Consider the following 23,563-nt stretch of genomic DNA (forward strand, 5'->3'; position numbering starts at 1 on the left):
CTGATATATGAGACAGACGCATTACATGCAAAGCGAGATAAGTCAAGCCTTAATTTGTTATAATTGTGATGATCATGGCGTACAGCTCATGAAAACCCCAAATCCACAATCTCAGAAAATTAGAATATTACATGGAACCAAGAAGACAAGGATTGAAGAATAGAACAATATCGGACCTCTGAAAAGTATACAGTGTACTGTGCTTGATTGGCCAGCAAACTCGCCTGACCTGACCCCATAGAGAATCTATGGGGCATTGCCAAGAGAAGGATGAGAGACATGAGACCAAACAATGCAGAATTGCTGAAGGCCGCTAATGAAGCATCCTGGTCTTCCATAACACCTCATCAGTGCCACAGGCTGATAGCATCCATGCCTCGCCGCATTGAGGCAGTAATTGCTGCAAAAGGGGCCCAAACCAAGTACTGAATACATATGCATGCTTATACTTTTCAGAGGTCCGATATTGTTCTATTCTTCAATCCTTGTCTTCTTGGTTCCATGTAATATTCTAATTTTCTGAGATTGTGGATTTGGGTTTTTCATGAGCTGTACGCCATGATCATCACAATTATAACAAATTAAGGCTTGACTTATCTCGCTTTGCATGTAATGCGTCTGTCTCATATATCAGTTTCACCTTTTAATTTGCATTACTGAAATTAATGGACTTTTGCACGATATTCTAATTTTCTGAGTTTCACATGTAAATAGTTGTTGTCTGCTATTATCAGCAAAATAGATCTGATGATCCACTGTCCCTGTACTGGATCTGATGATCTACTATCCCTATCCCTGTACTGAATAAAAAATTGAGGGAAAGAAAAAGATGGAATGTATTTTATTTCTTCAGGTGAGAGGAAGTGAACTAACAGGAAGGCACTGCCTCATGCATTTTCTTAGCTATATTCCTATCTGTGGTGTTCATTTTTAAATAAATAAATAAGAGTGTGTGTGTGTGTGTGTGTATTTGAAAATATTTATTGTTACTTGTACTCCCCAGTTAATGAGAAGTTCCAAGAGAGTAGCTTCCTCTAGACTTACTCTAGCTTCCTCTAAACTACTAGAGAGATATACAAGAGAGGAGAGCTGGACTTGTGGTAGCAAGCATGACTTGTCGCCTTAGCTAACCATTCATCTGGTTGCATATGAATGGGAGGCTTGAGGTGTGAGCACTGTAAGATATTCCCCTTAGGGGATGGAGCTACTCTGGGAAGAGCAGAAGGTTTCAAGTTCCCTCCCAGGAATCTCCAAGATAGGGCTGAGAGAGATTCCTGCCTGCAACCTTGGAGAAGCCGCTGCCAGTCTGTGAAGACAATACTGAACTAGATGGACCTATGGTCTGACAAAGTATATGGCAGCTTCCTATGTTCCTGTATGGTGTATTTGTAATATTTGGTTCAATACAATCATAGAAATTGAACATAAGATGGAGGGGAAATAGCAGACCACACGTACAAGTCAGCAACAGGTTATATCATATCCTCAGAAAGCAATGGACCTGGTGTGTTTCACTCTCTGCTCAGCTGTCCCGTTACACTCTCTCCAGAATTCAGCCTGGGCTCTCTCTGTCTCACACACAACAAATCTGTAAGTAAACAGTTTTTCTTCTTTCACACACACACACACACACACACACACACACACACACACACACACACGAAGAAGAAGGGAAGATCTACAATGGCCTCTCCCATCAAATGTATGTGCCATTTTGCCAGTATCCTGATAACTTCTTCCATCAGAATACTTGATGGGGCCATTAGCATCCCATTCAGAAACATCATCTGGCCTCTTGAAGTATCAGACAACATTCTGCGGAAGAGATGGCCAAGTAGCGATTACATAATTTATAACATTTCCCCCCCTCAATTGTACATTTAACTCCATTTTGCCTGAATTTAGATTAGGGAGCTAGCTAACAGTTCTCAGTTCTTTCCCATTCACATGAATGGCTAAAAGTGTCACACGAATTGTGAAAAGTGTCCATATTATGAACACATTATTTAAGAAAGTCAAAGGAAGACAGAAGCTCTCAGTTAAAATCAAAGAATTTTCCACATAATAACAGCCATAATATATTTGAATTCAAAAGCCCCTCATCTCAGTTGGGCTTTTAGTATTGGGAAGACGTAGAGCAATAATATCCTTACCTTCTACCTATTAACAGTGAGATGGGAAAATATGCACTAGGGAAATCAGTGTTCTAATTCCTAGAGGCTGGTCTTTATCCCTGGGAGGAATTTCTTTTTAATAATGTTGTTAATTCAGTTGTATTTTTAGCTGAGGGTTGGAGCTCGGCTGAGACCAAGATGACATCACTTCTCTCAGGTTTGGAGGAAACACCAGTCTTCCTTTTTGTTTTCATGCAGTTTCCTCCAAATCTTTGTGCATTTTTATCATGCAGAATGCATAAACAATCATTTAGTTTTCATCAGTCCTTCATTGTTGTTATTGTTGTTCAATTTTTATACTGCCTTTCATAATGTATCTCAAGGGGATTTACAAAAGTTAAAAGTTTTAACTGCAATCCAGTCATTTTTGGTAGGTATACTCGCTTTCCTACTTAAAATGCCCACAGCTCCAATGATGTCTGATTACTGTAGCAATATATTGAAGTTTCTCAATTGCTCTCCTGTATTGCCCATTGTCTGGAAGAAGCTCACTGTTTGCATCTTGCTTGAAGAAGTTAACTTCCATTGGAGAGCTGACTTCCTTGGCATCTGTGAGACCCAGACATTCTAAAAGGTCATTTATCTTTTCTTTTTTATTAAGAAGATAGCCTCCATCTTGTTCTTTTTCTGTTTGTATTCCAAGATAATATGAAATGTTCTCCAGTTGCTTGACTTCTATTTATTTGTTAAAATGCGTTACAATTTCATTACTATCTGCTCTGTTTTGACAACAATCAATCAAATCATCAACAAATATTAGTATATAAGTCCATCTATCATTCCTAAATGTTGAATAAAGAAAAGAGTCAGCTTTTCTTTGAATAAACCCTTGTTTAACTAGCATCTGATTCAGCTTTGTATCCCAGGGTCTTGCTACTCACTTTAGACCATATATGCTCTTTTGGAGCTTACACACAAGTCTCTACTTACCAGGTTCTTCAAACCCTGGCGGTTGCTCCATGTAAATATCTTCTTTAATAGCATCCATACAAATGCAGTTTTGACATCTATAGAAATTTATGCAGTTTTGACATCTATATAAATCTAGTCTATATAAATTTCCCTCACTGCTGCAGTGCAAAGGAGCATTCTGAAAGTAGAGTGTTTTACTACTGGGGCAAAAGGTTTCATCATAATCTTCACCATATTTCTGAGAATATCCTTTATTATTATTTTTAATTTTTTTTAATTTTACATTTTATATCCCGCTCTTGCTCCAAGGAGCCCAGAGCGGTGTACTACATACTTAGGTTTCTCCTCACAACAACCCTGTGAAGTGGGTTAGGCTGAGAGAGAAGTGACTGGCCCAGAGTCACCCAGCAAGTCTCATGGCTGAATGGGGATTTGAACTCGGGTCTCCCCGGTCCTAGTCCAGCACTCTAGCCACTACACCACACTAGCCTTGCTTTATAGCACTGGACATCTCCTTCTGCACTGTGCTTCACTTTGAAAATCCGTTTGCACCCTACAGTCTTTCTATCCATAGGCAGCTCCATAAGTATCCAAGTATTATTCTTATGCAGAGATTAGATTTCTTCTTCTGCAGCTTTTCTTCCATTGCAAGCTTGACCAGCTGACATTTTATCAATATCCTCCCATGTACTAGGCTTTTGCACATTTTCTTCTCCAGGAATATATGAGAGTATTTTGTTGGTCCTTGCTGAGCACCTTGTCTCTGACGGAGCCTTAATGTTTTCATTTTGCTCTGGATAGTTAGTTGGCACAATCATTACATCTTCTTTCTCTGGTTTTTCTTGTTTCAGCTCTTTTTGTATCTGAATGTCCAGTTTAATATCTGGAACTTCATCAGCATCTGGTGGGCCACTGTTGTGAAACAGGATGCTGGACTAGATAGGCCTTGGGCCTGATCCAGCAGTGTCATGCTTATGTTGTTCACAGTTGGTTTTTCTTTTTCATCAGAATACACCATATTACATATTTTTACAGTTTTTGTAGCAAGTTCAAGCATTCTATATCCTTTACATTCTGGTACATAGCCAACTATTTTTCCATCCACAATTGCATCCTTTCAATGTTGTCCAGTGGGGCTTTTCCGGGTGGTGTGGGACATATTTAAATCAGGTATCCTTTTGGATAGGCTGGCTGAGTTGTGTGTGGGAGGCACTGCTTGGAGGTGGTTCTTCTCCTACCCCTAGGCCCATTCCCAAATACGTGGTACTGGGGGATTACTGTTCAACCCCTTGGCAGTTATGCTTTGGGCATCTGAAGGGTTCTGTTCTTTCCCCTATGTTGTTTTAACATCTACATGGAACTGCTGAGAGGTCATCCAGAGATTTGGCCTGAAGTGTCATAAATATGTGGATGTAAATTATGTGGAAATTATTGGTTCCTTTCCAGCCTAGTTCAATTAACAGTGTAAACAAGGCACTTTTTTAAAAAAAGGGGGGGAGGGGATATTCCTCAGGGCAAGCCAGGGATAATTAGACTAACAGTACTGGATGTTCATTTCTTCCAAAACTGTTGGCATGGCTGCTTTTATTTGGTTGAATATGGGAAAATAATACAACTTCAATTCATGTGTTACTTTTTAGACTTCTGCTTATCTACAGGCATGGATAATAATGCACAAAATCATGCACAGAAACAAACAGTTATTGCAATAGTTATACAAATGCAAAAACTCTAACCTGAAATAACCCTCATCTACCAAGAAGCCATTCCACACTCAATGCCCAGACTTTCATCTCCATGGAAAAGGCAGTGTAGAACCTTTTACACATGATCCTGAAAGCATCTTTAACTTCTCTCGCTGTTTGAGTGCACATGTGAATGTTGTTAATGTTAGACTAGAAATAGAAAGCAGCAAAAAAATACTTCATCAACAAATGTCCATTTTAGACAATGGTAATTTTAACATTTGCAAACACAGGCAGGGGCAAAAAGCATGAATATATGTGTGAACAGAATACCCTGAGTAAAGTCAGTGTTAGGTAATGTGGGACATGTGGTATTAAACTGGGGCAACCTGGATTTAAAATCCTTCCTTAGCCTTGAAACGTTCTGGCTGATCCTTCTGCTGAGTACACTGGCTGAATCCAGACTAATGCAGAGCCAGCAAATGAGGGTTTTCAGTTTCCCAAAGGGAACATGCAATTTTTGGCAATCCATTCCTTCCTCTGTAGCTGCTGTGCTCCCAAAATTATATCCCTGAGGGTACCTCCTCAACCCTCCAGGACTTGTTTTGAGAGGCAGCTGCAGAGGAATAGGGAGATTGCTGAAAACCACACCACCCCTTGTGGAATGAAAAACTCTGGCACATTGGCTTTGCATTAGTGTTGATGTGAGCCACTGGGTAATATCCAAAGCTTTGGTGCGGCAGTGCATACATTCTAGAAGAAGACTGGTACTTACTCAAGGGGTACCTGATGCAGGGGTGTATCTAGGGTGGGGCAGGCAGGGCACGTGCCCCGGGCGCCACTTGAAGGGGGGTGCCATTTTTTAAAATGAATTTTTTAAAAAAATATGGCCACTGAAAACAAAATGGCCACCACACATGCTCAAATGGCCTCTGCGAGGCCCTAGGCCATGTGCAGAGGCCATTTGAGCATGCACAGCAACCATTTTGTTTTGGTCGGCCATTTAAAAAAAAATTATTTTAAAAAATGGCCACCGCATATGCTCAAATGGTCCCTGCGAGGCCCTTGGCCTTGCCAGGACTCACAGAGGCCATTCGAGCATGCGTGGCAGCCTCCAAAATGGCCACAACACTGATCTTTACAGGCCCAAACAGGCCCGTAAATCAGCTCAAGATGGGCTGCAGCAGTGAATTACGAGGCCAGCGGGGGAGGGGGAACCTTTGCAGACCCCCCCCCCCACACACAGCCTTTAGGAAGCCCCCCCCCCCAAAGGGCTACAGGTAAAAAAAATAATATGTTACTGTACACATATTCAGTTTGGCACAATGTACAGAGAATCAGGGCTTGTGAATACTGAGTTGAAGCTTATGAGCTAGGATTGTATTCATTTGCTCTTAATTTGATTCTTGTGACAAGTGACTTAAATGTGATGTCTTAATAATATGGCTATTAATGGTGAGTTTGTCTTTGAATCAGTGTGAAATCCTTAGTATTAAGGCCACTGGGAGTTTCTTGCTCTCTTTCTCTCATTTTAACTGTCTTTCTGAAATACTAGAATATATTCCAACACAGTGACACAGTTTACTCTGCATATCCCTTTAATTATTTTCAGAGTATCTGGGAAAAGCCAAATTTTCCATTCATTTTTAAAACGTATGTAATAGTGATGCTACAATGCATAGCATAGAATTAGACAGGCACTTCTGTTTATTTTTCTAAGTACACCTCCACAAAGTATTAGGGTATTTCATGAGCCTCAAAATACTGAAATTTTTCCAGCATTTTTTTGGTTTGGCTACGACTGTTGCTAAATAGTTTTTGAAATATTAAAAGATTAACGAGCTTGACTTGTATTTTTGTGCTGATATTATCGTAAAGTTATCTGAAAGATGGGTGTCGGATGTTTGGACAGGGGGTGCAATTTCAGTGCTTGCCCTAGGCGCTATTTTCCCCAGATATACCTCTGACCTTGTGGGAGGACAGTTTCATTCATACAAAGCATTCTTCCATAAGCAGAAGGACCCCTCTTGTGAATACAACTCATCATCTGCTTGAGGAAGAAAAATCAGCCTAACATACTTCACCAGGTTGTTGGGATGGGAAAATACGGTAAATTCAATGTACGTTGGCCTGAGTTCCTTGGTAGGCGAGATATAAACAAAGATCTCATATACACAGTTGTAATAAAATCTGAATTTGTCTGTTTAATTTTTCTATAACCTTGTTATCAAATTACAACACTGTTTTAACTTTACATCTAGTAGACAGTTCTGCAGCTGGTTATGTATCTGCTAAAAAATGAAGTGTGCATTGTCATTGTGTTGCCCAGGAGATAGCTTCAGTTTAATGAAAAGCATGATTCGCTATTGTATATATCCTACTGCTAAATGTTGGGGAATTGCTGTGTCCTTAAATGGTAATGTAGTCATTCCTGCAGTGTGATGCTCATCTTCCATAAATGGATGATGGTGGTGAAAAAGTTGGAAACCATATTGAAAAGGTAGTGTTAAATATTGTTGGAAACAATAAGTATGCTAATTCAATCCCCGCCCCCCTTTTTTTTTGTACAGGTTGATCCATCATGCTGGATCCTTAACAAGAAGGAGTTACCATGCCAATGTCGCAGAGTAAACACTGAGCATCTTATTATCTATCCCTTTTGGAAAGTGACATCAGCATTGAAATAGGAGGGAGCCAAGGGATGGCCTCTGGGCACAAGAAAGCACTTGCATTTTGCATCACTGGGATCTCTCTATGGTCAGTCTACTGAGATACATACCACACTAATTTTTGGGCTTTTCTGTCTGAGCAAGATTACTTTTTGCTCCTTACTTGGTCAGCTATTCTACCTTTCATCTCCCAGCACACGCACAATTTTCTTTTTTGCATTTTTTTGTCCCTTTCTGACCAATTTGATTTTTTTTTCTCCATCTGGGTGTGGAAGACAGAAGCTTGCTAATGTTGATGTAAACCATGTCAAGGCCAATGGGACTCTTATGGCTGCCTTTGATCTTTACTCCTGTTTGTGTCATGTTGAATTCTAATTTCCTGCTCTGGATAACTGCTTTAGCGATACGGTTTACACTTATTGATGGACAAGCACAATACCCAGTTGTAACCACGAATTATGGCAAAATACGTGGCGTAAGAACACCCTTGCCCAATGAAATCCTTGGTCCTGTGGAGCAATATTTGGGAGTCCCTTATGCTTCTCCTCCAACTGGGGAAAGACGATTCCAGCCCCCGGAGCCTCCCTCCTCTTGGACTGGTGTACGGAATGCCACTCAGTTTGCTGCTGTCTGCCCACAGTATCTGGATGAGAGATCGCTGCTCAATGACATGTTACCTGTTTGGTTTACTGCCAACTTGGATACTGTGATGACATATGTGCAAGATCAAAATGAAGACTGCTTGTATCTGAATATCTATGTGCCCACAGAGGACGGTAAGTACCTTATTTACGCATAAGCTGGCCAACTAGCCAATCTCCCATAACTAAGTAGGGCTAGGCATTCTACTGTGGAGACTATTATATTCATCTTTTCCTTCTGCCAGATATCTCCTTGACTCTTTTACATCCACATGTTATAGACATTTAGTACCATGTGTGTGTGGTTTGTATGCTGCTGTTTATATCTGCTGTATGTATTTATTGTCAGGATGCAGTTCTGTCTTCAGATACTTGCCACATTTATATCATTTCCCAGCATAAAGATTATTCATACAGGAAAAGCCATCAAGTTTTTTTTAAAAAGGGCCTTGGACCCATCTGAAGAAGAAGAAAATATTTTAATACACTGGGATTTGTCAAATGTCCGTATGCTCCATGGACCTCCTGAACAGAAAATATCTATAGCTTATTTGATCTAGCAGCAGACATATGAAATGTCATTAATGTTGTGATAAGTTTAACTATCTGTGCTTGCAGCATAAAGAGCTCATGCTTTTAGGACAAGTTGCGATTTTAGTCTTACTGTATACAGCATTCTTCACCACAGAATTAACAATGGGCTAATAAATAGCTTTGGCACAGTAAACAAGAGAGATCATAAATTGTTTCCAGGACAAGTACCCTTTTCTAATTATTGCTCTATTGATTTGTTTTACTGCAAATATTTGTTCTTAGTGGCATACTTTGTAGAGTGTCTATAATATTTAAATAGTCTTTTTTTCTGCAACGTACTCACCTGTGGTTCCCCCCCCCCGCCTGAGATGTTGATTCCTAACTGAAGATAAGGTCTTATTGGACAAATAACTTGTTGGTTCTACTTCACAGAACAATGAAGAATATGTCATGTAATGATATTACTAATCTTCTTAAAGTAGACTATTTTTGTTGGTTTCTAATTAATAATTGTACATTTTGTTCATATATATATATATATATATATATATATATATATATATGAAAGAACGATTATCCTAAGTTGTTTATTTTAAAGAACGAGGCACTTAACATTCAGTGTTTAAACATTTTAATATCAAATTTTTGTAATTCTCTTGCTTTTGATTGTCTTGGATTCAAAATTTCTAGTATTTACCTTCCGGCTTAATGCTGGCTGACAAAACTTTCTCACATCAGACATGGTAATTTAAGAAGATATGGAACATTCAGCCAAACAAAATAAATAATGTAATACACTTAAGCCACAATCCTGCTCCCTCCATATTGTGGCGAGAGGAGAACCCAGACTGAGATGCTAGTGGATTTCAGAATATTTGCCCCCCCACACCTCCATTTTGCCATCTGCTGCTTCACTTGGTGTACTGCAGTGTTGATTGGCAATTCATTTCAGGCTGAGGCTCTTCTTCTGCCTTACCATGGGGAAGCCATAGGCTCATTCTTTCACAGGTCCTCTTACTCACTCCTCTTGTACTAAGAACAGACTGCATGTTAGAAGTTTGGGGAAGGGATATATCACTAGAAGTTTGAAAGTAAGGCAGGGGAGTGCCTTGGTTTGGTCTGGCCACACTGCAGTACACTCAATGAGGGAACAATATGGTAAAATGGGAGAAATCAGTGGAACAGCTCCATTTGTTTTGTGTGTGGAGGGAGTAACACTACTAGAATTTCAGAAATTCCTTTTCAGAAATTGCACATTGATAACAAACAGCTCTACCTCTCTCCGATGTCCTTTTTTTGGTGCATAATAAAATACAAGTATCCCCTGGAACAAGTGGGAGCTCTCCATTCACTGCATTATCTCTCGAGAAAGCAGATCTGGCCACGGTTACCCACGCCTTAGTCACGTCGTGGCTGGATTACTGTAATGCGCTCTACGTGGGGCTGCCCTTGAAGAATATCCAGAAACTGTAGCTAGTGCAAAACACGGCAGCGAGGCTTTTATCCGGAGCTGCCCGTTGGGAACATATCACCCCCATTTTGAAAGAGCTGCACTGGCTGCTGGTTTGTTTCCAGGTCCAATTCAAGGTGCTGGTTTTGACCTTTAAAGCCCTAAACGGTTTGGGCCCGGGGTATTTGAGGGACTGCCTGCTCCCAAGGGTTGCTGCCCGCTTGACCAGGACATCTGAGGGGGGCCCTGCTCCAGGTGCCGACAATGAGGGAGGCCCGGCTGTCGTGCACTCGGGACAGGGCCTTCTCTATTGCTGCTCCTAGACTCTGGAATGCTCTCCCAGTGGCAATTCGTTCCTCAGACTCCATCACGACTTTTAGAAAGCTTGTAAAGACTTCGCTTTTTACCCAGGCTTTTACATAATTGTTTTTACTGCTGCTTCTGTGTGTTTTTATCTGTTGTCTTGTTTTTTATGCTTGTTTGATATGTTTTTAGCTTGGTGTTTTTATTGCTTGGTGTTTTTATTGCTTTTATTGTATGTTTTAATTTTTGTAAACCGCCTTGGGGTTTTCTTTTAACGAAAGGTGGTATAGAAATGTAAAAATAAATAAATAAATAAATAAATAAAGTTATGAAATAAAACTCCATATGAGCAGTCCCATGGTACATGTACAATTGTCCTTGAATGGGAGAAGACCATGATTTTAGGAAATTCCCTGTGTGCATTTGAGCTTTTGTGGAGCTTTGAATTGGAAGCACTGTATGTAGAATAACACCCATTTGTTGATTGTTTAGTATACATAATCTTTTAGCTCATATATTCAATGCACTGCAGCTTTAAAATAAATTCCTTCCTGCTAAATCTGGGAGAATCTCATGGTCAGTATCAATTTGCAGTGTGATTTGATAGAATTCCTTATCATGGCTGCTCTGAAATCCTAAAAGGGATACCTTGCACATGTTTAACTTGCTGACAGTTAATAGTTAATAGCAGATTGATTCAGTTCATTCTTGGTAATTCAAGATCTCGGCGCTAAGCATTTAAATTTTTTTTTTTGTGTGTAATACAATTAGCTACAGATTTGTTCTAAGAGCTGCAGACTAATTCAGGTAACAACAGCTTGGGCATGTAACAAAAGTATTTAACACAATCTGATCCCCCCCCCCACTTAAACACTTATGCCTCGTGGTGGGGGTGGGTGGGTGTAGAATGTTTCAAAGCTTGCTTAGTGAACTTTTAATTTAAAGCCACCCATAGAAATCTGTGTCCTATGTTTACCTATGAGGGATCACTAATTTCCCAAAGATTGCACTTACGCAAGCAACCAATAGAGGGCCCTTCAAGTCCTGAACAATCAGATAATCTATGTGAAGCTTGGGAGGCTGTCCAAGCCATTGATTTTCAGGTTCCTGTTCGGATTCCTTCCTGGAAATTAGGAATCCTAGCCAGTTTTGTTTTGCTACGAGCATGCTGCAGCTGTGCAGAAGGGGGATGCTGTGTGTGTGTCTGTCTTGTTTTTGGATTGTAGACTGTGTTTTAACTTATCCTCTGCCACACCTTGGATATATGGAGAACATGTAGTAAGGGCCAAGCCAGTGGATGACCTTGACAAGGATTGTGGAAAAAGAGAAGAATCAGTTAGATGGTTAATTGATATAGAGTCACTGACTAGGGATGGTGTAGAGCAATTTTGTACATGATACAATAGCTACTCTGCACTACAGGTTGGTTTTGTTTCCCCCTCCAATGTGATGTTTACTACCATACCTTTGTAATAGCATCCTTGGAATTGTGTCTAGTCATTTACTCCTTCATGATCTTACAATGAGAATGCATCCTGTGCTGGAACCCAGCTAGGTGCATTTTTAGGGCAACACTACTCTGCAGAGCTTGGATTTGCTTCTTGTATCTTTCTAGTTTTCCTCTCTCCCACCCTGTTTCTGATGTTTGACAAAAAGTGTGCACAGCAGTTAAGTAGTGATTGTAATATGCATCTGGAGTGCCTTCTTAAAAGGAATCATTAAGATTCAGGAGATAGTAGGTGAGGTACCTAGTACCAGATGAGGATACCAAGATGCCTCAGTCACTAGCTGGCCAAAGTCCAAAATCCCCTGGTTCATTTCCAAAACCATGTAAAACAAGACAAGAGAAAACTACTGAGAAAAGAAACAAGGAGTGCAGCCTACTCCCAATAGCAGCCAAGTGTGCCATTCTGATCGTTAATATCCAGGGCCGTTGCCAGAAGGCAAATTTACTTTGTTTCACTATGGAAATGGTAGGTGTACATTCACACATTGGGGCGATTTACCTTGAAGTTCCTGTGGGATATTGAGGTGCACTCCATACATGATTCAGATTTCCCCCTGCACGTTGGAGCTTAGCCCGAATTATGCCAATGCTAAAAAGTTTCACTTTTAATGGCAGCATTTTGGGATACTTCGAAGTAGTCCAGTGTTTCTTCTGAGATGTATGGAGGGGCCACGATGATAGAGTGCCTTTTCTTAAAGGCTCCCTTTTTCATTTAAAAAAAACCCCACATTTGCTTGGTAATCTTGCGGAACATCGTATGCACCCACACTGGTCAGGTGCATACAATGTTCCACAAGATCACCAAGCAAATGTTTTGTTTTGTTTTTAAATAATAATGATAAAAAGAGAGCCTTTAAGAAAAGCCTTATGTTCACCACTACATAAGTTGTGGGAGTGGTGCACCCTACATGGGTGTACTTCTCATATGGAGGTGGTACACCCTGTACAGACTTGCAGTGCATCGAAAAAAATTGGAAGAAACCAACAGGAACCCTATTATAGCAATCCTATGTGAATGACCTGCAGGTCTTTATGAATTTATTTGAATGTATTCAAATTATTCAAATTTTATCTTTATTTCACTTATATGAGGCTAATATATTACCTCCTAACTCTCAATCTAATGGCTCAGCGGGGAAATGGTTGACTGTCAAGAAAGAGGTTGCCGGTTCAAATCCCCGCTGGTACACCTATATCAGGAAGCAGTGATATAGGAAGATGCTGAAAGGCATCATCTCATATTGCGCTGGAGGAGACAATGGCAAACCTCTCCTGTATTCTACCAAAGACAACCACAGGGCTCTTTTGTCACCAGGGGTAAAAAACGACTCAATGGCACACTTTACTTTAACTCACTCTACTTTACCCCCATTTAATTCTGTGGTTAAGGCTGCCGTCTGGGAAAGGCCCGGGTGATAGCAGATAACAAAGCTGCTTCTGGACAGGACCAAACTAAGCATGGAAACAATGGTAGGCATCCCTCTTTTTTCTGATGTCATCCTGTTCTAATCATCAGAAAAAAGTATTGCCACATTTCATGATCAAGGATGAAAAATGTTCTCTTATCTTATAAATCCAGAAAGTCTAGATAAAGCTGGCCCTGCTGAAGAAATCCTTCTGTTCCCAGTATTTCCATCTGTACATAATTATTTGTTTTTCTGAAATTTTCCATGAAAAGAAATATACATGTCTTCCAATGGGAACAGACAATAGTACATGGATAGCTTTTATCTGGGGACTGAAGAGCCTCCAGTCTGCATTAAAGAACGCTGCATTTTTATTGCTACTACTTGGACTTGAATGCAACAGTTTTTGACTCTGTGAAACTTCCCTTTGCCTCATGTGATAGACAGTACTCCCATTTGCATTGAAGACTTGCCTGAGCTTCTGTTTCCAGTTTGGTGTCCTCTATATGTCACAGTACAGTGGATTTTTTTCCTAGCTGTAATCTGCTTTATTATTTTCACCTCAGATGACTCTAGATTTAGTGTTTCTGTGCATTTCACCCCAGCAGCAAAATGCTTAGTCATTTGATCCTTGGCTACAAGAAGACATATTTAACTATAGCCTCAACTTTACTTATCAGTCTGTTATGTGAAAACACTGTAACTTAAACAGGCTCAGAGTAGAATGGGGGGTGGGGAGCATCCTTAAAAACCCATGAACTCTTGTGTGTTCAGATAAGGGAAAAAATACCAAACAGTCAGCTAGAGCTGAGGAAGAGGAGCTGTGAGGCAGTTCTTCTTTCCTGTATCACTCATTGTGGGATAACAAAGAAGTCAAGAAAACCATTTTCACCTGTCAATTTCTGAGCACTGAATTGGCATGGCTTCCAAAGCCCACATGCCCCATATTCAAACATTAGTTACTCCACCCCATGTTCAAGTTGCCCGAATTCATTGCCATCATCAATTTTTAAAATTTTATTTATGAAAATAGTACTATGACTAGTTGCTGTACAGGACATTTTAAAAAGATAGTTCCCTACCCACAGGTTCAGTCTAAGATGAACTTCTACAATTGTAAGGTAAGGAGAGACAAAAAAACAGGGAGTAGCAAACATTTAAGCAAGAACAACATGACAGTTTAGAGAAGAATATATAGTGGAGAAGGCTTGCCTTGGGCTGAGGAGTCACTGGAGCTGTGAGTCATTGGTCAATTTTAAAAAGCCTTAGGAAAATAAGGAAGATGAGAAGAAAATAAATAGTAGGAGTCTGAAAGACAGGGAGAAGAGAGAGCAAATGACTGAAGACCATTGAGCACCAGAGGGACAGGAGACCTAAGCAGAACATTCGGCTGAAAAGAGAATGGACATTGTTCCTCAATTTTCTTTTCTCCCTTAGGGTGAATCTCTCTTTGGATTTTTCTTTTCACAAAATTCAGACCTGGCCCACATTGGACCCTGGAAAGTTTCAGCAACCTAACAAGCCAATAAGAGTCTTGCATAGAGTAGTCTTGCACTAGCACAAAACTTCCACCCACCATCAACTTTGCTTTAACTCATCATAAATCACAGAGGTTGTATGCATAAGATGGAGATATGCTGTCTCTCCTTATCAGGACTTCTTAAAAGGAAAATTTGAACCTTCACAGTGGTATGGGTGTAATTTGCAGGCATAACATGTGCCACTACAACACACACTTGTACATTTTCTTTGTCTGTACACACGTTTTGTTGCCCAGAGAAACATTCTATGATTCAGAAGTCTAAATAAAGTGGGAGAAAATCATCAGGACTTGTGAGTTGACAGCACAATTGTAGAAGAGTGTTATATTCATTGGTGAACACTGTGTGGAGAAGAAGTAGAGTCTGTTGGAAGCCTCTTTGGGAGTGGAGAAGAAATGGGGCCGATTGATCAGGGTCTGGGTTCTAGAGGAGCCTAGGCTATTCCCTATACTTTTCTCATTGAAATCAGTCACTTCTGACATCATCTGTCATGTTACTACTTTTGCAATGATCTGAATATTTGAACTGCATAACTATCCTTTTAGAACTGCACTTTTTTGTGGTCGGAGGGGGGTTACTATGTAATTTGTGACTGGTTCCACATTGAAATAAAGCCCTGCTCAGTGCTATGTAGACATTCACATTGTCTTGCTCTTCTCTCTCTTACAGAACAATTTTGTATGTGACATGCAGGGGTTTTTTGATTGTTTGTTTTAAACTAGTTCCATCAGCCAGGGGCGTAACAAGGCTGGAGTGGGCCCAGAGACAAAATTTTTTAATGGGCCCCTCGCTGATAAACACACACACATTTCACAATATATAGTGCACTCACACTCACATCCCCATTATCAATATGGTGGATATTTATATAGTTATATTTATAACTATATCCTTATAAATATAAATATATTTATATAGTTATATAGTTAATTATATAGAAGAATGGGTCATTAATTCACATGGGGTTATGGAATCTCATGGCTCCTCTCTGTCCCTTACGAATACATTTATACACATGCTACATGGAAGATACTGAAAGGCATCATCTCATACTGCGCAGGAGATGGCAATGGTAAACCCCTCCTGTATTCTACCTAAGACAACCACAGGGCTCTGTAATCACCAGGAGTCGACATCGACTTGACGGCACACTTTACCTTTACATGTCCAGAACTGAGAGAGAGTACTTAATACTCAGGAGATACTCTAGGACTGTGTAATTTCTATAGGGCTTCTATAGAGTAATTTAGAAACCAGTGAGAACAATGGCTTTCATGCATGCATAGGACCACAGTATAACTGAAATCTGAGAAATTTACTTTGGAGTAAACAAATAAATTCAAGTTGTATGGATCCATATGTGTATATAATTAGGCTGCTATCCAGTGAAATGCTGTGTAAGAATTTGCCAAGATCGTGGCTGACAGACCAAGCAAGCAAGCAAGATCCCTTCCCTTGAATCTCTTTTCTTGATGAGTTTTTTAAAGGGGGGGGGACCCCTGTGGCACAGCCAACCTATTTCAACTGCATGAATCACATCCTATTTCTCACTCTTCCAAAAGTGGTGCTGTAGTTCTGTTTAAAGGGGGTGAGTGGAAAAGACTTTCAGACACAGGCTTTCAACACTGCCCCCCCCCTTCCCTTCCCTTCCCTTCTGGCTGCTGCACACTCACCATCCATCCAAGGCTGCATTCGGAGGGAGGGGAGGTACACTGTCCTCATGGAAGGCTTCTTGCCAGCTTCTCTAGAAAACTCCACTCCCTCGCTTTAACCCTCTGCTTGCCTCGTCCCTCCACCCTCGCCATGGGGAAGAGCGCTCCCAGCTCAGAGTTGCTTCTGCAGACAAGGACTTTGCTGCATGCATGCCGCCTTTGCTCCGAACTTGGGGTTGGCTTTTCCATGACACCGTTTCTCTCCCCAGCGGCAACACATGCAGAGCTGAGTTTCCCAGGCCTGTAGCCAGCTGCAAAATGAGAGCTGTGTTTGTTTGGAGGGAGGGGGAATTGTAACCTAGCAACCCATTCTTGCTCCTTCTGGACTTTTCAAATGCGTGTGAAGGGTGCCCACACGTGCACCTGCCAGCCATCCAATGAGAGCCTTTCTGTGAGCCCTAACCAATGCCAGAGAAGGCTGGCTGGAGACAGGGAAGGAGGAGCCTACAAGGAGGGAGGCAGGGAGGGAGAGTCGAGAGACAGAGAGAGAGATACTAGCCAGGTCGAAGGAAGAAATATGAAGGAAGGATCATAATGAAGGAAGCTCTGCGGGTGTTGGGGAGTCATGTGATGCCTCTGGGGGGCCCCTCGAGGTGTGGGGGGCCCCAGGCAGCTGCCTCCCCTTGCCTAGTAGTAGTAATGCCCCTGCCATCAGCCTTCTCATACTTGGAGGCTGAAGAACTGGGCCAATTTGAGGTGAAGAGAGAGGATGTATTAAACTGTTTTGAAAAACTAAAAATTAACAAATTGCCAGGACCAGGTGATATTCACCCAAGAGTACAGAAGGAACTCAAATGTGAAATTACTGAGCTCCTAGCAAAATATTTAACTTGTCCTTACAATCAGGCTCTGTAACAGACTGGAAAGTAGTTGATGTAACCCCACTTTTCAAAAAGGGACCCAGGATTGATCCAGGAAACTACAGGCTGGTTAGCTTAACTTCTGTGCCAGGTAAATTGATGGAAATCATACTAAAGGACAAAATTGTTAAACATATAGACGAATAGACTTTGCTGAAGGAGAACCAGCATGGCTTCTTCAAAGGCAAGTCTTGTCTCACTAACCTTTTGGAGTTCTTTGAGAATGTCAACAGGCATGTAGATAAAGATGATCCAGTTAACACAGTATGCTTGGACTTCCAAAAAACCTTTGAAAAATTTCCTCACCAAGGGCTTCTGAGCAAACTTGTCAGTCATGGAATGTGGGGACAGGTTCAATTGTGGATTAGTAACTGGTTGAAGGATAGGAAACAGAGGGTAGGAATAAATGGACAGTTTTCACAATGGAGGGAAGTAAGAATTGGGTCCCCCAGGGATCTGCATGCTAGTGCTCCTTAACTTAATAAATCATCTAGAAGTTGGGGTAAGCAGGGAAGTGGCCAAATGTGCAGATGGCACTAAACTATTTAGGGTAGTGAAATCCAAAAGAGATTGCAAGGAGCTCCAAACACAGTGAGTGGGTGACAAAATGGAAAATGCAGTTGAATGTAAGCAAGTGTAAAGTGATGCATATTTAGGCACACTCCACCCCACAACCTCACATATACACTGATGAGGTCTGAGTCGTCAGTAAGGTTCTTCACACAATTAGTGTGAAGAGCCTCTAGGGGGTTTGTGGGGAGAGCGGGCTTAGCTCGCTCTCCCCGCAGACGAGCAGACAGTCTGCTCTGGGTGGCCACAGTGGCTGCCCACATAACTGCCGGCTTCATCACGGAGCCGGCTGGGGCTGGGAAGTTTGGGGGCAGCGCGGCCCCGGAAGCTCTAGCATGTACTGCGCGAGCGCGCAGGGCATACTGGAGAGACTCCCGGTTGGGGGTCTACTCGTGAGTTGCTGCAGTGTGGAGCCGCGCCATGACAATTCATGATCCGTTAACCCGGGTTAGCAGAGCGCTCTCTCCGCTAATCTGGGCTAAGGGGCGGGCTACCTAAGCAGGCTAGCTGTTTGTAAGCTACTGGGCTCGCCTGCAAGCCCAGTGGTTTACACAAGCAGCAAAAATCGGGCTAGGAGAGAATAGCCTTAGTGGGAATAGCCTCAGTGACTGACCAGGAGAAAGATCCTGGGGTCTTGGTGGCTAACTAATTGAAAGTGTCAACTCAGTGGGAGGCAGCTGTAAAAAAAAAAAAGGCAAATTCAATGCTAGGGATCATTAGGAAGGGGAATGAAAATAAAAATGCTAATATTTGAATGCCCTTATACAAATCTATGATGCTGCCACTGTATCTTAATAAGGATATTGTAGAACTGGGAAAGGTGCAGAAGACGGCAACAAAGATTATCAGGAGCTTGGAACACCTTCCTTATGAGACAAGGCTACAGCATCTGGGACTTTTTATTTTGGAAAAGAGTTGACTACAGGGAGACACGATAGAGGTGTATAAAGTTATGTATGGAGTTGAGAAACTGGACAGAGAGAAATTTCCCCCTCTCTCACAAGACTGTAACCAGGGGTCATCCCATGAACCTGATGGCCAGGAGATTTAGGACCAAAAAGAAGAAGAAGTACTTTTTCACACAGTGCATAATTAATAGGGATGTGCAAATTGATTTCGGTACAAATGGATTTGTACCTGTATCTAGCTGATTCGGGTGATTTGGAGACAAAACAAATCACCCCTGTGGTCCAATGACTAGATTGGGATCCAAACTGAAAAAAAGAAAGAAAAAAGCTAAGCTCTAGTCCTTATAGAAGTGGAGTTATGGAGTAAAATAAGTGGTCACTATTTTTCAAGTGTTTGGATTCATTGGTGTATAATAACTTTCCCTCAATGAATCCCTATGAGGATTAATTACACACCTTCATTTCTTCTATTCATTTTGACTGTCTTTTGGACAGTGGAACTGTCTTTTGGACAGTGGAAGCTGCCATATACTGAGTCAGACCATTGGTCTATCTAGCTCAGTATTGTCTTCACAGACTGGCAGCGGCTTCTCCAAGGTTGCAGGCAGGAATCTCTCTCAGCCCTATCTTGGAGAAGCCAGGGAGGGAACTTGCAACCATCTGATGCTTTTCCCAGAGCAGCTCCATCCCCTGAGGAGAATATCTCCAAGTGCTCACACTTCTAGTCTCCCATTCATTTGTAACCAGGGTGGACTCTGCTTAGCAAAGGGGACAAGTCATGCTTGCCAGATCAGCTCTCCTCCCATGACTGTGCCAACTGTCAACTGCCATGTGCCAACTACACCCCGCTCCCACCCTAAAGGCTGTGGGGTACTACTCATTTTATGTTCTAGGATTTTTCCCCCAAGTGTTTAGGCTCTTTGGTGTCTAATAACCTTTCTTCATAATGAATCCCTATGAGGATTCATTACACACCAAAGAGTTGAAACACCTCAAAAATTCCTAAAATATAAACTGAGTACCCAGCGGCTTGTGGATTGTGGGGTAGCTGGGACATTGGATGCCACTAATTCCCCACCCCCACCTGCAAAGCAGTGGGGTCAAAATGAACAGAAGAAATGAAGGTGTGTAATGAAGACACCAAAGAATCTAAACACTTCAAAAATACCTTTAAAATAGAGTATACCACAGTGTGTGGGGTGGGGTGGGGGGTGTAGTTGACACATGGCAGTTGACAGTTGGCACTGTCCAGTGATAGTCAAAATGAACAGATGGAATGAAGGTATGCAATGAATCCTCATAGGACCCAGCATGGTGTAGTAGTTAGAGTGCTGGACTAGGACTGGGGAGACCCAAGTTCAAATCCCCATTCAGCCATGATACTTGCTGGGTGTCTCCGGGCCGGTCACTTCTCTCTCAGCCTAACCTACTTCACAGGGTTGTTGTGAGGAGCAGTTTAAGTATGTAGTACACCGCTCTGGGCTCCTTGGAGGGAGAGCAGGATATAAAATGATTAATTAATTAATTAATTAATTAATTAAGGGATTTATTATGAGGAAAAGTGATTATACATAAAAGAATCTGAACACTTGAAAAATAATGTCCGCACATTTTGCTCCATAACTCTACTTCTACAAGGGCTAGAGCTTAGCTTTTTAAATAAATAATTAAATAAATAAATAAAGCTGGAGATCCATGTTAGGGTTAGGATATGCTAACGTCAAGTCCCCATTATTTCCTATGGTGGAAATGTTCTAAATCAGTAAAAACTAAAATAATTCATTAAATATCAACCAAGTGTCCCAGTGCCTTGAAATCTGGGTGGTAGGTTCTACCTACCATCCAAATTTGGGAATTGATCCAAATCCAAATAAAATCAAAGCAAATACAAATTGAATCTGGGGTGATTGGGGAGGTATATTGGGAAACAAAACAAATCAGGGGTGATTTGTTTTGAGCACAAATCGAATCAAAAAAATCGATTTGTGCACATCCCTAATAATTAATCTATGGAATTATCTGCCTTTGAATACCAGTTTCAGGGAAACAGCAGCAGGAGCAAGGGCATGCCCTTACCTCTTGCCTGTGGTTTTCTAAGTGGCATCTGATGGGCCACTGTGTGAAACAGGATGCTGGACTAGATAGGCTTCAAGCCTAATCCAGCAGGGCTGTTCTTATGTACTTATGTCTGCAGTCCTTTGGCAGGTGGGATTGCCACTGGAGTCATTTACTCTTTTCCCTTGGACCTTTTGTACATTGAAAGTTGTTCTTCCAGTTGCCTTCTCCCTGTATCTTTTCCCCTAGGGAAAGGGAAAAATATATTTGGATGATTTTGAGAGGGGAAAATTGCCCCATAAACAGGTTTAAGAGTCTTCCCACAGTTAAATGAGGAGGAACTGCACTTCATTTTAAAAAATGGGGAGAAAGTTTTATACAACTTTGTAGCTCTTGAGTTGTGGTGTTTATTTGTTTTAGAGCCATGAACAGCGAGTTCCAAAATGACTACATTTGAGCATTGCCTCCCCTCTTCAAGTTCCCAATCTTCTTAGCCACTGAGAGATACATTTATCTTCCTTGGACATTTGCTGGAGGCAGTTTTTCCACAAGCTTCCTAACAACCCAGATGAGGAAGCAGGTATTATATGGGGAGTGTCTATTACTGTCTTCTACCCAATAAGCTCCCAGAATTTTAAGGATGCTGCTGCTGTCTGCCTTTCAGAACTTTTTGTCTGTGAGAAGTAATGAAAAGTGAGCCTCTTAAGTCCTGATGCTTTAATAAAGGGGTTTATAATGGTGTCTGGGGAATTTAGAGATCTGAGTTGTAATCCTGCCTTAGGTTGACTTTTGCCACTTATTCCTTTTTAGCTCCTAGACTCTCTGGGATTAATGTTTTCAGGAAAATTGAATACATAGATTTATAGTCATGTTCTGTTTTGCTTTTCAAAAAGGATCCCAGTGAGAAGCCAGTCAGGTTGCTCTGAATGTGCAAGCAAAACTCAGAGGCTCTTTCCACATCTATCTTGTGTTCTCCTCTAATGGGAAAAATCACACAAATCCCAAATTCTGTTTTCTTATAGTCTTAATAGGATAGTGCAACATTCTGGGAAATATTTTGATAGTGTTCTTAAGAAAATTGTGGTATTGATCCCATGAAAGCAATGCTTGGTCTGACAGGTTTGGGTGAGGGCACAATTGAGACTTAGTTTATTTGGTTATGCCCCCTAGCATGGCACTGATATATTTCAAAAAGCCTAACAAGACACAGATCTATATTTCCTTTTCTTCTCAGAAATCCTGTGATAGTTCTGTGCAGGTTGTTGGAGTTTCTGATGAAAATTTTATACCTACTTGCCAGTTCTCCCCAATTTCTGAACAAAGAGTAGATGTGTGATAACTTTCTCTGACCACATAATTCGATACTAGAGGCAATCCGAGTATACACACACACACACACACACACACACACACACAGACTCGTGGGTGTGCCCACTATGAGTGGCTAAAAGGTTGTCTGTGGTTTCCCTTTGTCTACAAATGCTCTGGGTTTGACATGCTTGTCTGAGATTTTACGGCATGATGAATAGGAAAGAAAATGGCTGACATCCAGACTAATGGAGAACTGGTGCTACAGGAGAAGCACCAGTGCTTATGAAGATTTCCCAGCTAACACTGTATCTGGGCTTGTGTGGTGCAGTGCAGCTTTCCTCGGAAGCTTTCTGGCCACTTGAATGTATGTTGCAGTGACAAGAGGAAAAACTCATCCCTAGAGCATTTTTTCTGATCTTCAAAGCAGCAATGTGGGGATAGTTAGTTAGGGATCCTAATCATGGATCTGTGGCATCAATAGACTATAGCTTAGCCTTCAGACAAAATACCACAGCTGGGTTTCTTCATAATTCACTTTGTATACGACAAGCCAAAAATATGGATAATACACAATCCTTTAGTATCTGACTACACCAGAATGAACAAAAAGCTGACTTTGTTTGAACTTAACAGGATAAAATGAACAATGGCTGACATCCAGACTAATGGAGTACTGATGTGATGGGGAAATCACTGGTGTAGTACCAGAGCTTCTGAACAGTTGCAGACTAGCACTGCCCCTGGTGCTTGAATGGGGGAAGGGGAATTTCATCAAGCTCCCTTTACCCTGGAAGCAGCCTATGCCACCTAGAAATGTGTCCCTGATGACTGCACAACCCTCAGGGACATACATCTGACTGGCACTTGTGGAGAAAGGAGGAGGTATCAAAATTTGCCCCCATTCCTGCTGCATGAGCAGGGGAGAGGTGTCTCTTCAGCACTGGTGTTTCTTCCTTAGCACCTGTGCTTTGTAATCTGGATGTCAGCCAGTGAGTTTACTTATTCAGTGAGCTGAATCTGGAATCAAATGGGTCAGAGTTGGAACTCCATTATGTCTGAATTCATGCAACCATAGTTTCGAGCCAAAAGCGACCTGCGGTTTCCATCACCAAACTCCAGTTTGAAACTTTGGTTTTCGGTAAGAGTCACTGCCGAGATCTAAGGTTCGTCTGTTGAAGTGTTTTGTCTGAATGTGGATAGGCAGTTTTTGGAACTGCAGTCATAGAGACAGCAGTGCAGACCCACCCGAGATCATGCCTGCTCCATGCCTGTGGTGCTTCTCACTGACCACCTCTCCTAGCACTCACTCTACCCTTCCTGTCTCT

At 41.5% G+C, this 23,563-nt stretch overlaps 1 protein-coding gene across 5 annotated transcripts in view; it reads left to right on the forward strand.

Moving 5' to 3' along the window:
* Positions 1–23,563, forward strand: part of NLGN4X (neuroligin 4 X-linked) — a 318,752-nt gene that overhangs the window by 76,529 nt on the left and 218,660 nt on the right. For all 5 annotated transcript variants that reach the window (XM_053306970.1, XM_053306974.1, XM_053306972.1 and 2 more), the window contains one exon: positions 7,342–8,216. In XM_053306970.1, the coding sequence (XP_053162945.1) occupies positions 7,745–8,216 (472 nt within the window). In that variant the 5' untranslated portion in view covers positions 7,342–7,744. The remainder of the gene's footprint in view (positions 1–7,341; positions 8,217–23,563) is intronic.

The sequence above is a fragment of the Hemicordylus capensis genome, chromosome 3, assembly GCF_027244095.1.
Source record: "Hemicordylus capensis ecotype Gifberg chromosome 3, rHemCap1.1.pri, whole genome shotgun sequence".
NCBI classification, from domain to species: domain Eukaryota; kingdom Metazoa; phylum Chordata; class Lepidosauria; order Squamata; family Cordylidae; genus Hemicordylus; species Hemicordylus capensis.